At 44.1% G+C, this 17857-nt stretch overlaps 1 protein-coding gene across 10 annotated transcripts in view; it reads left to right on the top strand.

The window, feature by feature from the left end:
- Positions 1-9880, top strand: part of C5H12orf40 (chromosome 5 C12orf40 homolog) — a 46246-nt gene extending 36366 nt beyond the window's left edge. For 9 of the 10 annotated variants that reach the window (XM_053253619.1, XM_053253622.1, XM_053253621.1 and 6 more), the window contains 3 exons: positions 5813-5870; positions 8121-8203; positions 8569-9880. In XM_053253619.1, the coding sequence (XP_053109594.1) occupies positions 5813-5870; positions 8121-8203; positions 8569-9189 (762 nt within the window). In that variant the 3' untranslated portion in view covers positions 9190-9880. The remainder of the gene's footprint in view (positions 1-5812; positions 5871-8120; positions 8204-8568) is intronic. The other variant, XM_053253620.1, reaches the window with a different exon arrangement.
- The last annotated feature ends 7977 nt before the right edge of the window (positions 9881-17857 follow it).

Below are 17857 nucleotides of genomic sequence, written 5' to 3'. Positions count from 1 at the left end.
CTATCTGTTAACAGTAAATTTAAAAAATCATTATCTGAAAGTCCTGGGTGTAAATTAAGTTGGGGTAGGATGTATTTGGACCTGATGTTACTGTAAAATTGGCAGTACAGGATAACATGGGCTGTTTCAATTTCTCCTGAACCACATGGGCAGGCACGTTCTTGATAGGGAATACCTTGAAATCTTCCTTGCAACACTGCAGTGTCCATAGCATTGCAGCAAGCTAAAGTCATAGCTCTACGAAATTTAGGCACAGTAAGCAAATATAAGTATCTAGCAGGAGAGTAATTTGCACCTTGTGTTCCCAAGAAAACACCCCTAGGGATGTTACTCCTATCGATCTGAATTTCCATATCTAGGATTCTTTCTTTAAGTTTAACTCTAGCAGCCTCATTTAAGATAGCTGAAGGCGAAAAATCATAATAATACAAACGTTCTCCCACCTTTTTAGCCACGATGAACAGTATACATCCTGGAATATCAATGAAATAATACCAATGGGATTGAGCATTAACTTGAGCCAATAGTTCAAGATCTGGATCCAGGCCTCAATTTTAATTAATCCCGCCTCAAGACATAAAACTGCTATTTGGACACAGCCGGGTACTTGGAAAACACTTTTTTAAAAGTTGGATAGCCTCAATTTTATTAAAGTTGGCAAATAAACCTAATTGAACTCCATATAATAATTGTGCACACACTTTAGCTTTAAACAATTTTATAGCCGCTGGGATAAATTGAGTGCCTCTAGAGTGGAAAAAGGACTGAGAATAAGGTAGTTTAACATCAAAACCCCAGAGAATTTTGCTGCAGGACAGGAGGGGAGCAAAGGAAGCTGCTCTATAAGGGAAGAAACTGGAAAGAAAGAAATTAGAAAGTAAAAGCAACCCTTATCAGAGGAGGGAGGGAGAGAGAATGAGAATGAGAATGGTGTGGCCATGCCCCCACTCAGCCAGCCTATCAGATTTGCAGTTTGGGCTGGAAGGAAACAGGGAGAATCTAGACCGGGATGGGCAAACTTGGCCCTCCAGCTTTGTTGAACTACAACTCCCACCTTCACCAGCCACAATTTATTGTGGAGTGTCAAGTTGCCCACCCCTGATATAGACCAACCCCCTGGAGAGCTACTTTGGATAAACCTAGGACCTACCAGTCTCAAGCTACCTAATGTCCACCCTACTCTACAACACATAAAGCAGAAGGCAAGCAAACTGCAGCTTCAGGTGCAGAAATACCCAAAAACAACTAAGTTTTCCTCCCCACCCAAACTGACCTAGAACAAGCAACTTGCTCTGGTATATAAACCCAGGCTCTGATTTTTTAGCCTGGTAGTAGGTTTAGGAGATGACCCGGCATTCCATGTGTGTGTCTGTCCATGTGTCCATCTGTGAGCGTGTTCCCACCCTATCAACTTTGCAATGCCTGGACCAATATAAACCAAACTGGGTACAGTTGTAGCGACACATAAGAACCCCTTGACGCTGTAGTTTGTGATGATGTCATCCACCCCTATTCAAGATGGCGGACATATAAACATTTGAGGTGCAAGTCAGATAACTTGTGAACTGCCTTACCAGTTTGCACCAAATTTGATACAGTTGTAGTAAATAACACACAGTAACACCTCAAAGGCATGGTTTATGATGATTTCATCCCCCCCAATTCAAGATGCTGGACATGGGAACATTTGAGGTGCAAGTGGGCTAACTTGTGAACTGCCTAACCAGTTTGAACCAAATTTGCTACAGGTGTAGGGACACAGAGGGATGGCTCAAGGGCACTTTTTGTAATAATGTCATCCGCCCTGATTCAAGATGGTGCACACATGAACATTTGAGGTGCAAGTGGAAATCGATTTGGACCAAATTTGGTACAGTTGTAGGAAAACTTCAAACACACAGTTCGTGATGATATCATGCACCACAATTCAATATGGTGGATGCATGAACATTGGAGGTGCAAATGGGTTAACTTGTGAACTACCTAACCGATTTCGACCAAATTTAGAACAGTTGTAGCGGTAGAGAAAGGAAAGTAGGCAGATTACATAAGAACAGCCCTGCTGGATCAGGCCCAAGGCCTATCTAGTCCAGAATGTTTCATACCGTGGCCCACCAGATGCCTCCGGGGAGCCCACAGGCAAGAGGTGAGGGCATGCTCTCTCTCCTGCTGTTGCTCCCCTGCAACTGGTATTTAGAGGCATTGTCCCTCTGAGGCTGGAGGTGGCCCACAGCCACCAGACTAGTAGCTATTGATAGAACTGTTCTCCATGAATTTGTCTAAACCCCTTTTAAAGCCATCCAAGCTGGTGGCTATCACCACATCCCATGGCAAGGAATTCCATAGATTAATTATGTGCTGTGTGAAAAAGTATTTCATCTTGTCGGTCCTAAATTTCCCGACCTTCAGCTTCATGGGATGACCGCTGTTTTTAGTGTTGTGAGAGAGGGAGAAGAATTTCTCTCTGTCCACTCAGTCAGTCTTTATTAATACAGCCAATGGCCAGAATTACATCTGTCCACTCTCTCCACTCCATACATAATTTTATACAGTTCGATCATAGCTCCCCTTTGTCATCTCTTCTCCAAGGTAAAGATCCCCAGATGCCACAGTCTTGCCTCATAAGGAAGGTGCTCCAGGCCCCTGATCATCGTGGTTGCCCTCTTCTGCACCTTTTCCAGGGCTAGAATATCCTCCTTAAGATACGGTGACCAAAACTGTATGCAGTACTCCAGGTGTGGCCGCACCATTGTTTTGTAAAAGAGAATTATAATATTAGCATTTTTATTTTTAATCCCCTTCCTAAGGATCACTAGCATGGAATTGGCCTTTTTCACAGCTGCCATGCACTGAGTCTACAGTTTCAATGAGCTGTCCACCATGACCCCAGGATCTCTTTCCTGGTCAGTCACCGACAGCTCAGTTTCCATCAGCGTATATGTGAAGTAGGGTTTTTTTTGTCCCAATATGCATCACTTTACACTTGCTTACATTGAACCGCAATTGCCATTTTGTCGCCCACTCCTCCAGTTTGGAGAGAACTTTTTGGAGCTCCTCACAATCTGTTGTGGATTTCACTACCCTAAATAGTTTTGTGTCATATGCAGATTTGGCCACTTTGCTGTTTACCCAATTTCTAGATCATTTATGAATAAGTTAAAGAGCACTTGTCCCAGTACTGGGGGACTCCACTTCTTACTTCCCTCCATTGTGAAAAGTGTCCATTTATCCCTATCCTCTATTTCCTGCCCTTCAACCAGTTACCGAGCCACACATGAACCTGTCCCCTTATCCCATGACTGCTCAGTTTACTCAAGAGCCTTTGGTGGGGAACTTTGTCACAAGCTTTTGGAAGTCCAAATATACTGTATCAACTGGGTCACCTTCACATGCCTGTTGAACTCTCAAAGAAATCCAAAAGGTTATTGAGGCAAAACTTGCCCTTGCAGAAATTAAAAGGTTCTCCTTCATCAAGGCCTTTTCTTTTATATGTTTAACAATTTTGTCCTTAAGTATGCTTTCTATCAATTTACCTGGCACCGAAGTTAAGCTGACAAGCCTGTAATTTCCCGGATCCCACTGGATCCCTTTTTGAAAATCAGAGTTACATTGGCTACTTTCTAGTCTCTGGTACAGAGCCTGATTGTAGGGACAAATTACATATTTCTGCTACAAGATCAACAATGTCACATTTGAGTTCCTTCAGAACTCTTGGGTGGATGCCATTTGGCTCTGGCGATTTGTTAATTTTTAGTTTATCAAGACTGTTTAGAACATCTTCCTTTGTCACCTCAAATTGGCCCAGTTCCTTCAGCCTCTAAACCTGAGAAGCTAAATTCCAGAGATAGTATATGGTCAGTATCCTCCGCTGTAAAGACAGATGCAAAGAAGTCATTCAGCTTCTCTGCAATCTTATTATCCTCCTTAATAATCCCTTTCACGCCCTCATCATCTAAGGGGCCAACTGCCTCCCTGACAGGTTTTCTACTTCTGATATATTTAACTAAGTTTTTGTTATTCCATTTGACACTTCTAGCTATATTCTCAAACTCTCTTTTTGCATCTCTTATTGTCTCCTTGCATTTCTTTTTGCCAGAGTTTATGTTCCTTTCTGTTGTCTTCATTTGACCAGGACTACCATTTTCTGAAAAAAAAGTCTTCTTCCTTTCTGTAGCTTACCTGACTTGTTTGCCATGCTGGCATTCTCCTAAACTTGATGATACCTTTCCTCATTCTTGGTATACATTCCAACTGAGCTGCTTGTATTGTTGTTTTAAATAAGTTCCATGCTTTCTGGAGTGATTTGACCCTCCTGACTTTTCCTTTCAACTTCCTTCTTACCAATCCCCTCATTTTTGAAAAGTTTTCTCTTCTGAAGTCCAATGCATCTGTGTTGGACTTCCTTGACAATTCTCCACTCGCATATTTTCTGAATTGGATCACACTATGGTCACGGCTCCCCAATGGTTCTGCAACTCTGACATCTCACACCAGGTCCTGGGCACCACTCAGGATTAAGTCCAAGGTCGCCTTCTCTATGGTTGGTTCTGTGGCTAACTGTTCTAAGGCACAGTCATTTAGCTAGCATGTCTAGAAATTTGGCCTCTCTTTCATTACCTGAACATTAATTTACCCTGTCTATGTGTGGGTAATTGATCACCCATTATTACTACCCTGTCTCTCTTTCCTGCCTTTCTTATTTGCTTCTCCAACTCCAGGTCACTTTCAGCATTTTGATCCAGAGGGCAATAGTACATCCCTAGTTCCTTTCAGTCCTCGTATTGTCACCCATAATTATTCTGTGGAGGACTCTGGTCCAGCTAGGTTTTCTAGCTTCTGGAATCTATCCCTTCTTTAATATAGAGTGCTCCCCTCAGCTCCACCTGTCTCACTTTCCCTGCACGTGGAACTTCAGAGAACGCTAGCCTGGGGGTCGTGGACTGCAGTTTGCTACCTACCAGCAGTCTAAATTTGGCTTCCAGGACCTAAGGACTTCATTTCCCAAAGTCGTTGGTGCCAATGTGTACCACAACAGATGACTCCTCTCCAGCACTGCCTAATAGCCTACCTAGACACAGCGTGACATCTGCAACTTTAACACCAGGCAGGCAAGTCACCATGCAGTCTACACGTGGGTTACAGACCCATCCCTCTACGCCCATAATGATCTAATCATCCACTGCTAGGAGGGCCCTCCCACTCCCTGGAGGAGTATCCTTTGTGCGAGAGAATATGGGCGTATCATCCAAGGAAGGGGTCCCTGCTAAGGGAGTGTTTCCATCTTCCTCAGACCAATATCCTCCTTCCCTGAGATCCTCATTCTCTATGACAGCAGAAGCACCATCAGCCTGGGCATTGGATACCTCTATCACATGCCAGAGGGTCTCATCCACACTCCTCTCAACCTCCCTTGAGCTTCTTCCAGTCAGCCATCTTGGCTTCGAGGGAACAAATTTGTTCCCAGATTCGTTCTTACTAGAATAACTTATCTTTCTACATAACACTGTTCTCATTGGATAAGGGCTATGAAATCTTGTGCAGAGAAGCCTGATTCCACAGACTCCTAATGGAGTCTTCTATGCAGAGTCACTGTGTTGTATAGCAGTCCCAGAGGTGAGAAACTTGTTGTGGAGACACACTGGGTCCTAAAATACTTTATTTGGTGTAAGCATTAAGTAAGCGTCATTTTCATAATTGAGCTATTACCATGATAAAAAGCATAAAGTTAGAAAGGCAGGATAAAGATTTCAAAGAAAAATAGTTTTGTAGTTATGTATAAGGTTTTACTAACACCTTTAATTTTCTCAAAAAGACAGAAAATGAAGTCAGCAGTTACTATGATCATAGTTCAGAACCTGACAGACAACAAGGTCAGTACTGTTTTCAGATTTCTTATTTGTTTTAATTGTCCCTTCAAGCATTTAAAAAGAGTACTGTCATTTAATCTCCAGTGAGATTAGCCTCCCCAGTGAGGTTTGCCTGGCTTCATCACCTTGTTCTTTTAGATACCAGGTAAAGACCTTTTTGTTCATGCAGGCCTTTTAAATTCTGATTTTCAGATTTGATTTGATTTTTAATGAATTTTTAAATGAGTTTTAAAACTTCTTTGTATTGTATTTTGTATTTTCTTTTCTCCCTTTTTGTCTGTTACGATTTAATTTGTTATGTGTTTTTATTGTATGTTTTAATCCTGTGTTGTGAGCCACCCAGAGAACAATTTGTTATGGTGCAGCTAACAAAGTTCTTGTTATTTTTATTATTAATTAATTAATTATATTTATTATTTATTAAGAAAGGCAAACCACCTCTTTTATTTGAGTATTGTAAAATGAGAGTATTGTAAATATCTGTGTGTACTCCCAATTTTTGGTTGTGTGGAAGGAAGGTAGGAGGAAAACTTGGGTAGCTTTTCCTCCTACCTTGCTTCCACACTACTGAAAATTAGGAGCACACACCGCTCCCAAACCCGGATAGAACACAGTTTTTGATTGTGTGAATGACCTCTCTGTTTTGCCACATGGTCCCACTGACAACTTTTCTCCACCACCACCTCAAATATTGTTTTCAGCGGAGCTGCACTAGATTCCAAGAGACAGTCTCAGCTTTCTGACATAGCCATAACCAGACTGCCAGAGCTTACCCAGAATGTCTGATTCTGCAATGCACGTATCAGTCATGTGGGCTAACAGGATATCAACATAATACAACTATGGAACCTATTATTATTATTATTATTAATAATAATAATAATAATAATAATTCAATTTCTATACCACCCTTCCAAAAATGGCTCAGGGTGGTTTACACAGAGAAATAATAAATAAATAAGATGGCTCCCTGTCCCCAAACGGCTCACATTCTTAAAAACAAACAAACCACAAGATAGACACCAGCAACAGTCACTGGAGGGACTGTGCTGGGGGTCGATAGGGCCAGTTACTCTCCCCCTGTGTTGTGAAGTACACCTGGTTTCACACTCTGTACATGCTCAGAGGGAAAGAGGCAAAGTCATATCATACACAAACTGAATTGGTTCTTGGAGATGGTGACCATGTAGGATCTGGGCGCGCAAACAGAGAGAGAGAGACACACACACTCAGAAAGTTCAATGGGCTCTATTATAAAAAGTTGCTCATCAGGAAAGAATCCACATTAAAAACATGTCTTTCCTGGGTCCCAAAAGGTGACAACTTGCTGTTACCTTCTGGATAATGTCTTTTTAATTATTCAGGCAGTGCAGGGAGATCTTAATCCCATCTTCTGTTAGCTGCTATCTTGAGGAGGGGACCAAAGCAAATCTGCATCTCTGAGCTGCAAATGGGCCTCCTCTCATCCCCAGATTTGGGCCTGGTCCCAGAAGGTGTTAGTAAAAGGACTAAATCTACAGGTGTTCTCCTAGGGTGGAATTTCTATAGACTGCAACTGAGTAATCCCCTTTGGGCATAGCAGAACAATCATTGACAAAGATTAACATAGACTTCTTGCAACAGGAAAGGAGAGATCAGCCCCTGGCCTTTTCCACAGACATTATCTGATAGTGAGTTACATTTTAGCATATTGATTAGCTCAGGCCTAGCCCTTGTGTTTCTGTGAGTGCCCATTTCACAATACAATGCTGGATTGCCTCCTCTTTCACAAAGCAGTTGAGACCTGGGTGTCAGTTCACCCTGAGTCCAGGCATTTAATTCATTTCTTAATAAAATGAAGTCAGACACAGGCCTGAATTCCATATAATTCTGGGTTGGTATCTCTGGGTCTAATGTTGGGGTCAGGGGTGTGTGTGTCCCCAACACCTGCTAAATAAAGAGAATCACCACGGTAAAAGGTGCCTCTTTGCCCAGTTAGCAGGGGATATACTGCTAGGGGAACAATGGCTCTCCCTCACTGCCTGGATGTCTTCAAGCAGAAGTGGGGCAGCCATATTTTTTGGGGATCCTCTTGTTCTGGATTTCCTGCAATGAGTAGAGGGTTAGACTAGAAGGCCTTTGAGGCCTCCTCCAGTTCTGTATGTCTGACTCTATCATTTAACCCAAGGGTGGGCGTTAAAAGGTAGAGTTAATTCAGAATGATTTCTTCATGCTTAGAGTTTCCCCTTATAGACAGAGGGTTTTTCCCCCCAGATGATACATCTCAGCTGAGCAGCCAATCCCCCGGTTATTCACGAGAGCAAGCAGGTATATATGCCAGAACTACGTCTGATGAGGTAATGCCAAGGCAAATATTACCTTACATTGAATTTATATTTGTACAAGTTCATTATCTAACCATCTGGGAATCATAGTTCATGGAAAATTAGGTTACATAATGTCTTTTGAACTTTATTTTATTTTGTAGGAGAATTCTTTATCAGAAACAGGTAAACTAAAATATTGTAATGAAACTGGCCATTGCACTAGCTAGTAATATTATATTTGCACTGCTTTGCAAATTAGAAACAAATTACACTTCTACTCTGATTGTTATTGTATATTATGAAATAGTTGAACAGCAGGATCATATACACAGCAAAAAGGTATGTGACATTAAAGGTAATTCAACACACACACTTCTAACAAATCTCTATTCCAGCAGTCTAAAGAAGAAGATCAGAATGGAAACATGCCTTGTTATTTTGAGGACTCTTTCCCAAGAAATTATGACAACCGATTTACAGTTTCAGGAAGTCAAAGACCATGCAATTGCCAATCAATGGATGTGTCTTCCATTCTCCTTGACAGCATGACCAAGGAAAGAGCAGGCATTCATCCTCAGATAAAGTCAGCCATGGATATAAGAAAAGTGAATGCTGCTCCATCTCTGCACAGCAAAGCACACATACCGTTTAAAAACAAACAGTATGCTAATTTCAACGCAAAGCACAATGCTTGGTCCCAAACAGAGAAATGTGCTGAAGAAATACAAAAATCCAATGCTGCTATTCAGTGTGATATCATGCAGGCATGTAGGTGTAAAAGTGAGCTGTCCTCTCTCTGTAGTGCTGAAATTGTCACTTCAACAAGTAAGGTAGAGACCACAGGGGGGCAGAATATTCCAGTAAATGGAGCAGCATTTCAGCCTTTAAGTAACAGCAGTGCAATGTTTGTTAAGACCTTGCCTTCTGACACAGAGTACCTCACAGAACAAGGCAAAACAAGCCGAGGCATGCTAAATTGCCTCAATGTGAAGGATAAAGGGGAAACATGCAACTAAATATAATTTGCATTGCCTTGTATACTCATTGCCAGTATAGCAAAGATAGGAGTTTTATCTGATTTATTGCTTTGACCACATATATTCTCAAGCCACAGTCCAAAACCAGGTTAGGCGCACTTCACTGGCTTCATTTCAAGGCAGAGTTACACACACTTATGCCCCATGACAATACCATCAAGTTGGTGTTAAATCATGACCATTGATTTCAGTGGTCTTAAGCATGCTTAACGCTGTTGGATTGTGACTACTTTGTTTTGCACAACTGCATTTTGTTCTTGCAAAGTACATATATCCTCCACTAATATACACTGCTGATAATATTCTAGAAGAGAAATGTCTCTGTAAAAGCAGTTACAACTGTTTATGAAAATGCATTCTTGAAGCCAATGGACACACATACATTTTAAAAAGAGGCACTTTATATAGAACGATTTATTTCTACTTCCATTGTCATCACACAATATATCATTTTTGAGGAATATAGCAATTAACATTTGTGCATACAGAAGTGACTGTCACGGTGTTACTGCATAGAATAATATTCCAAGCTAACCTTTCCTGCCTGTTTGACTTAATTCAGCAGCTCTCAGTTTTTACCTTGCTTGAATGTTTAGGTTTGAAAGATTGAGTTTTATTCAGTATATGTTATTTATAATCCATGAAATAAAACCCATTTCTTTTATACTCACTCACTTGCCTTTATAATGCAGCTCTGTTAGGATATCAGAATAGTCTGCTGGATACTGAATCATCCCTTCAGTATGGCCACATCATTGCAGGTCAGCAATGACAAGTCACGGTGGAACTGGGCCTCCAATTTCCTTTTAAGCCTTGGCCTCTTGATGCCATCCATGACCCCATTTTGTTAGGAAATGTTTTGGATCCAGAGAGGCACATTAAAGGTTCATCTTTAAACAGTGAAAGTGGATTTCCCTCCCAGGAGGTTAAAATGCTATGCCTTCTTTCTTTTCAGTGAGCATTCTTGAAACATTACCCATCCTGCTTCAGCTGTGTTCTTCTATTAGCACTCTTCTGACAAAGGAGTCCTTGGTCCATAAGATATTTGTGCATTCCCCAGCACTAGAATCTATTATATTAATTCTCCTGGGTGTGCCTTGGAATGTGTATCCCAGTGCCCAGTCGATTGGCTGGGAGGCGGATGCGCCTGATTGGCTGAGGTGCACCCAGAAAGATTGGTCGCCACGGCAGCGGTGGGCCCGGCCGTGGAAGCCAGAGGCGGCGGCGAGCCTGGCCGTGGAGGCAAGGCCCAGGAGGGGGGAAAGAAAGGGGGGCAGAAGTGGTGGTGGGGAGGAGATGTGGCTGGGCCCAGAAGCGGAGACTGGGGCAGAAGGTGGGGGGGGGAGAGGTAACCACCGGCCCCAAAGAGTGCACAGATGCTCTGTGCGGGGTCAGCCAGTAGTATTTTAATATACCAACAGCATCTCCACATAAGAAAGAAAAGATCAACTGTAGATATACATTACACAACAGTTGCATTTTACATTAAAGGGGAATAAATATGAAACAACTGGTTTCCATTGGAAGGATGTTCATTGTGCTTAGTCCCCCCTATACTTTTGGAATAGCTGTAGTGCAGTAACTTCTCAAGCATGGATGGGATTCTTGCAGGCAGAAGACAGAACACTGCCCAATGGAGTTTAGCCATCACAGCATGGTTAGAGTTTCTTTTTGTCACAGTGCTCTAGTCCGTATACAGAGACCAGTTAAGTAACTTTTTGTAGAATCTGCATAAGCATCCTGATGGGAGGTGAGAAACCAGAGGTTTGCTGGAGAAAAGATGCACAACTCCAGTTTTTAACTATCTTTTCTTCCTTCTAGCTGCTGTTGGCAACCAATTCAATCCTTTTTGCTTTGGTTTGAATTATCATTTTTGTTGCATCAGTCTGAATTATTTCACAGTTAAGAATATGGTTTCCAGATGCTGGAAAATGGAAGAGTCTGATGAGAAGTGCCACATCTGTGCTTTTACACACATGCAGAGCTTATGTGAGAATATAAAAGATTGTGATTGTCAGGACCTGCTCCTCAAATACAAGCAATTAAGTTTGCTTTAATAGCACTAGCCGCCTCTGTAGCAACAAGCTACTTTGTAAGGGAGTTTGAATTCCTCAAAAACTGAACACTACTGATTCAGATATATATGTATTCTGAATACTACTGAAGAACCTAACTTGTTTAGCTGGAGAACTACAAGTAATCTCATGTAGTTTCCTGGATCAAAACAGCCTGTTGATACCTTGAAGGTGAGAACATAATAGCCCTGCTGGATCAGGCCCAAGGCCCATCTAGTCCAGCATCCTGTTTCACACAGTGGGCCACCAGATGCCGCTGGAAGCCACAGGCAGGAGTTGAGGGCATGACCACTCTCCTGCTCTTACTCCCCTGCAACTGGTACTCAGAGGCATCCTGCCTTTGAGGATGGAGGTGGCCTTTAGCCCTCCAACTAGTAGCTGATGATAGACCTCTCCTCCATGAAGTTATCCAAACCCCTCTTAAAGCCATCCAGGTTGTTGGCTGTCACCACATCTCGTGGCAGAGAATTCCACAAGTTGATTATGCGTTGTGTGAAAAAGTACTTCCATTTGTTGGTCCTAGACCTCCTGGCAATCAATTTCATGGAAGGAAACAGGGAACAGCTTGGGTGGGGCACTGACTGTTTGTTGCCTCTGCTCCACTTCTCTTCAGGTGTGTACCATCTCCTGGGCTGTTGCTGAGCTGGGGCTTCTGCCAATATAAAGGGCAGGCTGGCCCAGGGGCTTGGGAGAAGAAGGAAACAGGGAACAGCTTGGGTGGGGCACTGACTGTTTGTTGCCTCTGCTCCACTTCTCTTCAGGTGTGTAACATCTCCTGGACTGTTGCTGAGCTGGGGCTTCTGCCAATATAAAGGGCAGGCTGGCCCAAGGGCTCTCGTCCTTGTGGCTCTCAGCCGTGGGGTGAGCTGCCTGGGGCCTGAAGACCTTTTTCGTCTGCCTTGAAGATCTGTCTTCCTTTAATTAAAGACATCAGCAGAGATCGTATAAGCCTGGTCCTGGTTTTCAAATTAGCCAAGAAGCTGTGGTGGGTTAGTCTGGGGAGATGTGCCTGGGAGAGCGAAAAAGTGGGTCTGGAGTGGGGGCGGCAATATCACAAGTAGCGGGCAGAGGGAGGTATGGCGGTGGGAGTTGGGCGGGCCGTTACTGGGGAAATTGGTCCAGGCAATTGAGGCCTGTTCCTTTTTCCGGCCCCTCTCCCAACCCTCTGACCCTAGGGAGCTCTGAGAACACTCCTTCGAGGATTAGGGTGCTGCTGCTGAATGCCAGGCCAGTTAACGCAAAAACATCTCTCATCCACGATCTGATTGTGGATGAGCGTGCTGACCTGGTATGCGTGACGGAGACCTGGTTGGATGCGCTGGGCGGGGTTGGTCTCTGTCTTCCAGGTTTCCAGATCGTGCAGCAGCCCCGCCTCGAGGGCCGGGGAGGAGGCGTTGCAGTCATCTTTCGAGAGACCCTCCCCGTTTCCAGGTGCCCGGTCAGGCAATCTCAGAATTTCGAGTGTTTGTCCCTGAGGGTGGGCCTCCGAGATAGGCTGGGGATTCTGTTGGTGTACCGACCACCCCGCTGCACTTCAGTCTCCCTACCTGAGCTGGCGGGGGTGGTCTTGGAGGTGGCTTTGGGTTCCCCCAGGCTTATTGTTTTGGGGAATTTCAATGTCCATGTCGAGGCCCCCCCAGTGGGTGCGGCTCAGGATTTCATGGCCTCCATGGCAACCATGGGCCTGTCTCAATTGGTATCGGGCCCTACCCACGTGGCGGGACACACTCTGGATCTGGTTTTTGCCGACTGGGAAATAAATGATCTGGAGGTGGGGGAATTTGAGACCACTCCTTTGTCATGGACAGATCATCACCTGGTGGGGTTTAGTTTGACTGCTCCGTCTGCCCTCTGCAGGGGTGGTGGGCCGATTAAGATGGTCCGCCCCCAGAGGTTATGGATCCGCTTGGATTTCAGATGGCCCTCGGGGAGTTTCCAGTGTCCAGAGCTGGTGACCCTGTCGAGGCCTTGGTTGATCTCTGGAATGGAGAGGTGGCCCGGGCTGTTGACACGGTTGCCCCCAAGCACCCTCTCCGGCTTGGTGGAGCCCGTTCTGCTCCTTGGTTTTCCTCGGAGCTTAGGGCGATGAAGCAACTCGGACGACGGCTGGAGCAACGCTGGAGGAAGAGTCGTCACGAATCCGATCGAACACGGGCTAGAGCCCATTTTAGGGACTACGCCGTGGTGGTGGGGGCGGCGAAGAAACGTTTTTTCTCCGCCTCCATTGCGTCTGCTCAGTGCAGGCAAACAGAGCTGTTTCGTGTGGTGAAAACATTGCTCCACACATCCCCCCGGACAATGGGGGAGGAGTCATCTACGGCTCTTTGTGATCGGTTTGCCTGTCGCTTTGCAGATAAAGTCGCTTGCATCCGTGCTGACCTGGACTCCAGAGTTTTGGCAGTTCCAGCAGACGTGCCTCTGGTACCATCTGGTCCCGTTGTTTTGGATTCTTTTCAGTTGGTGCGGCCTGAGGATGTGGACAAGATCCTGGGCAGTGTGTGGGCGACTTAGTGCGCTCTTGACCCTTGCCCTTCATGGCTAATAAAAGCTGCCAGGGAGGGGACAGGCAGATGGCTGGAGGTGATCATTAATGCTTCGTTAAGGGAAGGCAGGATGCCATCGTGCCTTAAGGAGGCGGTGGTAAGACCTCTATTAAAAAAGCCCCCCCTTGATTCCTCCAACCTGGACAATTATAGACCTGTGTCTAACCTTCCCTTCTTGGGCAAGGTGATGGAGCGTGTGGTGGCGTTCCAGCTGCAGAGGGTCTTGGATGATATGGATTATCCGGACCCTTTTCAATCTGGCTTCTGCCCCAGGTATGGGACTGAGACTGCCTTGGTTGCTCTAGTGGATGACCTACGCCGGGAACAAGACAGGGGGAGTGCGTCCCTGTTGGTTCTGCTGGACCTCTCGGCGGCGTTCTATACCATCGACCATGGTATCCTTCTGGGCCGCCTCTCGAGTATGGGAATCTGAGGCACTGCGTTGCGGTGGTTCCGGTCCTTTCTTGAGGGGAGGGTCCAGAAGGTGGTGCTGGGGGACTACTGCTCGGCCCCGTGGCCGTTGGCCTGTGGGGTCCCACAGGGTTCGGTCTTGTCCCCCATGCTGTTTAACATCTACATGAAGCCGCTGGGAGAGGTCATCCGGGGATTTGGACTGAGTTGTCAGCAATATGCGGATGACACTCAGCTCTATCTCTCCTTGTCATCTGATCCTGACAAGTGTACAGTATAATGCAATGAATGTCTACTTGCATCATAAAGCATAGAATTCAGGTGGCTAGTGTTTAATGCTGTACATACAAAACAGGAACATTTGCTTCTAAATATATATATCAAATATACTGTAATTCTAGCTAAATATACTCACTCTGTGCTAAAAAGCTGTCACCATACATTGGGAATTTCCATGCTTAGTTCTGTTGCAAAGTTGATAATCCATTTTAGAGACAGAAAGCCAGCCTGGTATGTATGCTCCTCTGAATAGGAAGCTTGCTTAGTCTCTTGGTAACCATGGCTACAATAGTACAGCCAAAATGCAAATTAGGTCATACGATTCATATATCCCTTTGATCTTAGCCCAGCCAACTTGTAGCCAGCTTCACATCTCTCAGAAATAGCCAGTGAATGTATATAGTTAGCATATGGCCAATCAAGAAGCATTACCATTTTTAGAGATCACATGATCTAATTAATTATAACTGATTGAAAAACACTGGATGTTTCTTACCTCAGCCTGGAGTGAGAGACATGAAAGTTCCCCTGGGGTGAACTCTTCTTGTTCAGGCCTCTGGATACCAAAAAGGTTGTTATCTATGCAGAGTAAAATGCTTCTTATGCTACAAGGTCCTTGCAATTTGGACTAAGGTTTCATTACAATTTTCAAGTTCATTTAATTTGCACTCCCGCAAAATGAACAATAGGGATTGACACATCCAGGCTGTATACTAAAATATATGATAGAAAATACAGTGCAGTCAGAGAAATATATATTTTAGTGATTCCCTTCCCCATGCCCCAAGAAGCTGGAAAATCAAGGATGCTCAAGGATGGTATTTCCCCCAGCATTGAGAGCATGTCACAGAGCTTGTTAGCACTCCAGCTTTTTCAATGATGTGCTGAATACCAGCTGTCACTATAGGGGGGTGTATGCATAAATATTTTCCATGAGAAACTGCCAGAGCGATCTCTTATGATGACTTAACCATGTGGGAACTGGGCATTTGTAGAAATCTGTTCAGCTATGTGTAGGCTGGAAAGCGAATGAATGAGCAACAGCCATGAGCTCGGGTAGCAGCACCCCACACAACGGGAAAGAAGCCCCCTCCCCATGTGGAAGCCTGTCGAGAATTTTTAAAAGACTTCCTCATTGCCATATGTTGTCTGCAGCTCCACCCTGTGCCACTTCAAAATCTTTGCCACTTTTTACGAGCAGAGACTCACTAATAGTTACAAGACAAGTGTAGCATTTCTGCACACTGCCTTCAAGCATCTCTCATGGTGCCAGCTTGAAACCTCCCCTAAGCAGCTTCTTATGTCACCTCCCCAATCTTTGCCTAGAAACAAAGTCACTGACAGGAGTAATGTTTCTTTTAAGTCTAGAGGCTTGTGGCAGAAAACATTAAAGATCACTCTGTCCTCCCACTATTCATCCCTGCCAGAGCTGAAGTCCAGCAGCATCCCATTAACACAGTAATAACAAAGGCAGCACAGGCTGTACTTAAATCACTTTCCCAACCCATTCTCTCTCTACCTTACATCTTGTGTGGTATTCTTTATTAGTATGAGTGGAGCTGAAAAGTCCCTGGGTTTGGGTTGGTTTTGTTTGCCGGTTAGCACAGTGATGGTGCCTCCCACCCTTCAAAAGGAGACTTATGCAAGGCGTTTGATGCTGCAAAGATGTACAAAAGGTTTTTGGTGCAACCCTTCTACAAAGTCCAAAAGAACATGAAAAATATGCATTCATGAATGAGTTATCTGGGTGCTCACAACATAGCATTACTCTCCAACTATGCCCTCTTTGTCCCTCCCATAGTTTTAACTAACACTGTACAATAGGCCTTTTCCAAAATCCCCCCTCTCTCCCTAGTAATGATGAATCCACAGGAAAGTTTCCTCTGCTTCTCCTTCAATTCTCCCTTTTCTGTGTGACCTTTCAGACCATCTCCCTTTTGCTCAGGTATACAATAACTGTCAGCTTGCCTTTCTTTTGCCTATTTCCTCCTCCCATTTAAACTCAGATCACCAAATTATAATTAATCCTGTCCTACCATTATTTCTTGCACCTTTCAGTGTCTTTCAGCTTCCCCAATTGCTTTCGGTTAGCCTAGGATTGGGTAGGAAATGGGCAGTGGTGCTGGTGAGTGACTATAGATAGATAAGGGGATAGCCTGCTACAAGTCTGAAGCTAGAGGGTAGAATGAGAAGCACTTCAGCAGCAAATTTGCCTTCTCTAGGGAGAGTGTCCAGAGATCTCCAAAAGCAATGGAAAGAGCCAAGGGAGCTCATTCCAGGCAAACTCATGCCCTTTGTAATTGGGACCAATTGCTGGGAAGTGGGTGGTGGGGCAAGGGCTTTCCCGAAAAAGGGCAGAGCACGGCAGCCTAGGATTGCAGACGGGCCCTTTATGGAAGGCAAGGATGGAATGGGCTATTTACTACTATGGTTAAGAGAACAAGCCAAGAATGGCGTTGCAGATGATCAGCATTCTCAGTTTATTTCATAAACTTTAGTTAAGTTTTTACCAAGGTTCCACATGATGTGATAACTGATCCATAGTGTTTTAGTGGAGTTATTCATAGCAGCGAAGCAGAGCAACTAAATCCTCCTTAGCCTGGTTTACTGGCAGACAAAACTGTAGATCCAGAGATGATGATTTCTGCAGTTAAATTTTGTCACAGGAGCAAACCAAATGTTTATAGCCATTTCATTGTCCTAATAGAACAGTTAAACAGATTTCCTTTGGTCACCTTGCTATATTCTGGTCTAAAGCATACCCTTGTAATTTTCGGTCATCGTAGCACAGTGCTAGTCACGCCAAGAGGCATAATTATGCAAATCACAAGCATCTCAGAGCTCAGGGTAAATAACTGAAAATGTACCCTGAAATGCATTTACGTCGAGAATATGTAATAATAGGCACATGCAACACAAATCCAGGCAGGGGAGCAAGGAAACAAGAGTTGGCTTTTACTAGTGCAGCCTTGCAAACAGAACTCAGAAGAGTGTGCCAGCTGTGCATTTCATAATTCAATACGTCTTATAAAAAACCAGACAATTCCATATTTTGTAATTACATATTGCAGTAATCCCAAAGATTACTGCAATCCAGCAGGATAGTGTGTGCACCTGTTACAGACTATAGCTTCTGTTATGTCCTGCAAATCTGGATACTAAAATGTACCATTATTAGGGAATGAGACACACATACTCCAAGCTAATCTTGGACAATTTAAAAATCTCAAATTTCAGTTCATTCAAAAGCCAACCTCTGTGAAAATAGTTTATTATTTGACCTTATTACTCCTGAGAACATACACTTTAGTAGGAGAACTGGAAGTCCACCTAGGAGAG

This window comes from Hemicordylus capensis, chromosome 5 (assembly GCF_027244095.1).
Source record: "Hemicordylus capensis ecotype Gifberg chromosome 5, rHemCap1.1.pri, whole genome shotgun sequence".
Lineage (NCBI taxonomy): Eukaryota > Metazoa > Chordata > Lepidosauria > Squamata > Cordylidae > Hemicordylus > Hemicordylus capensis.
This window is presented reverse-complemented; position numbering and strand designations above follow the sequence as displayed.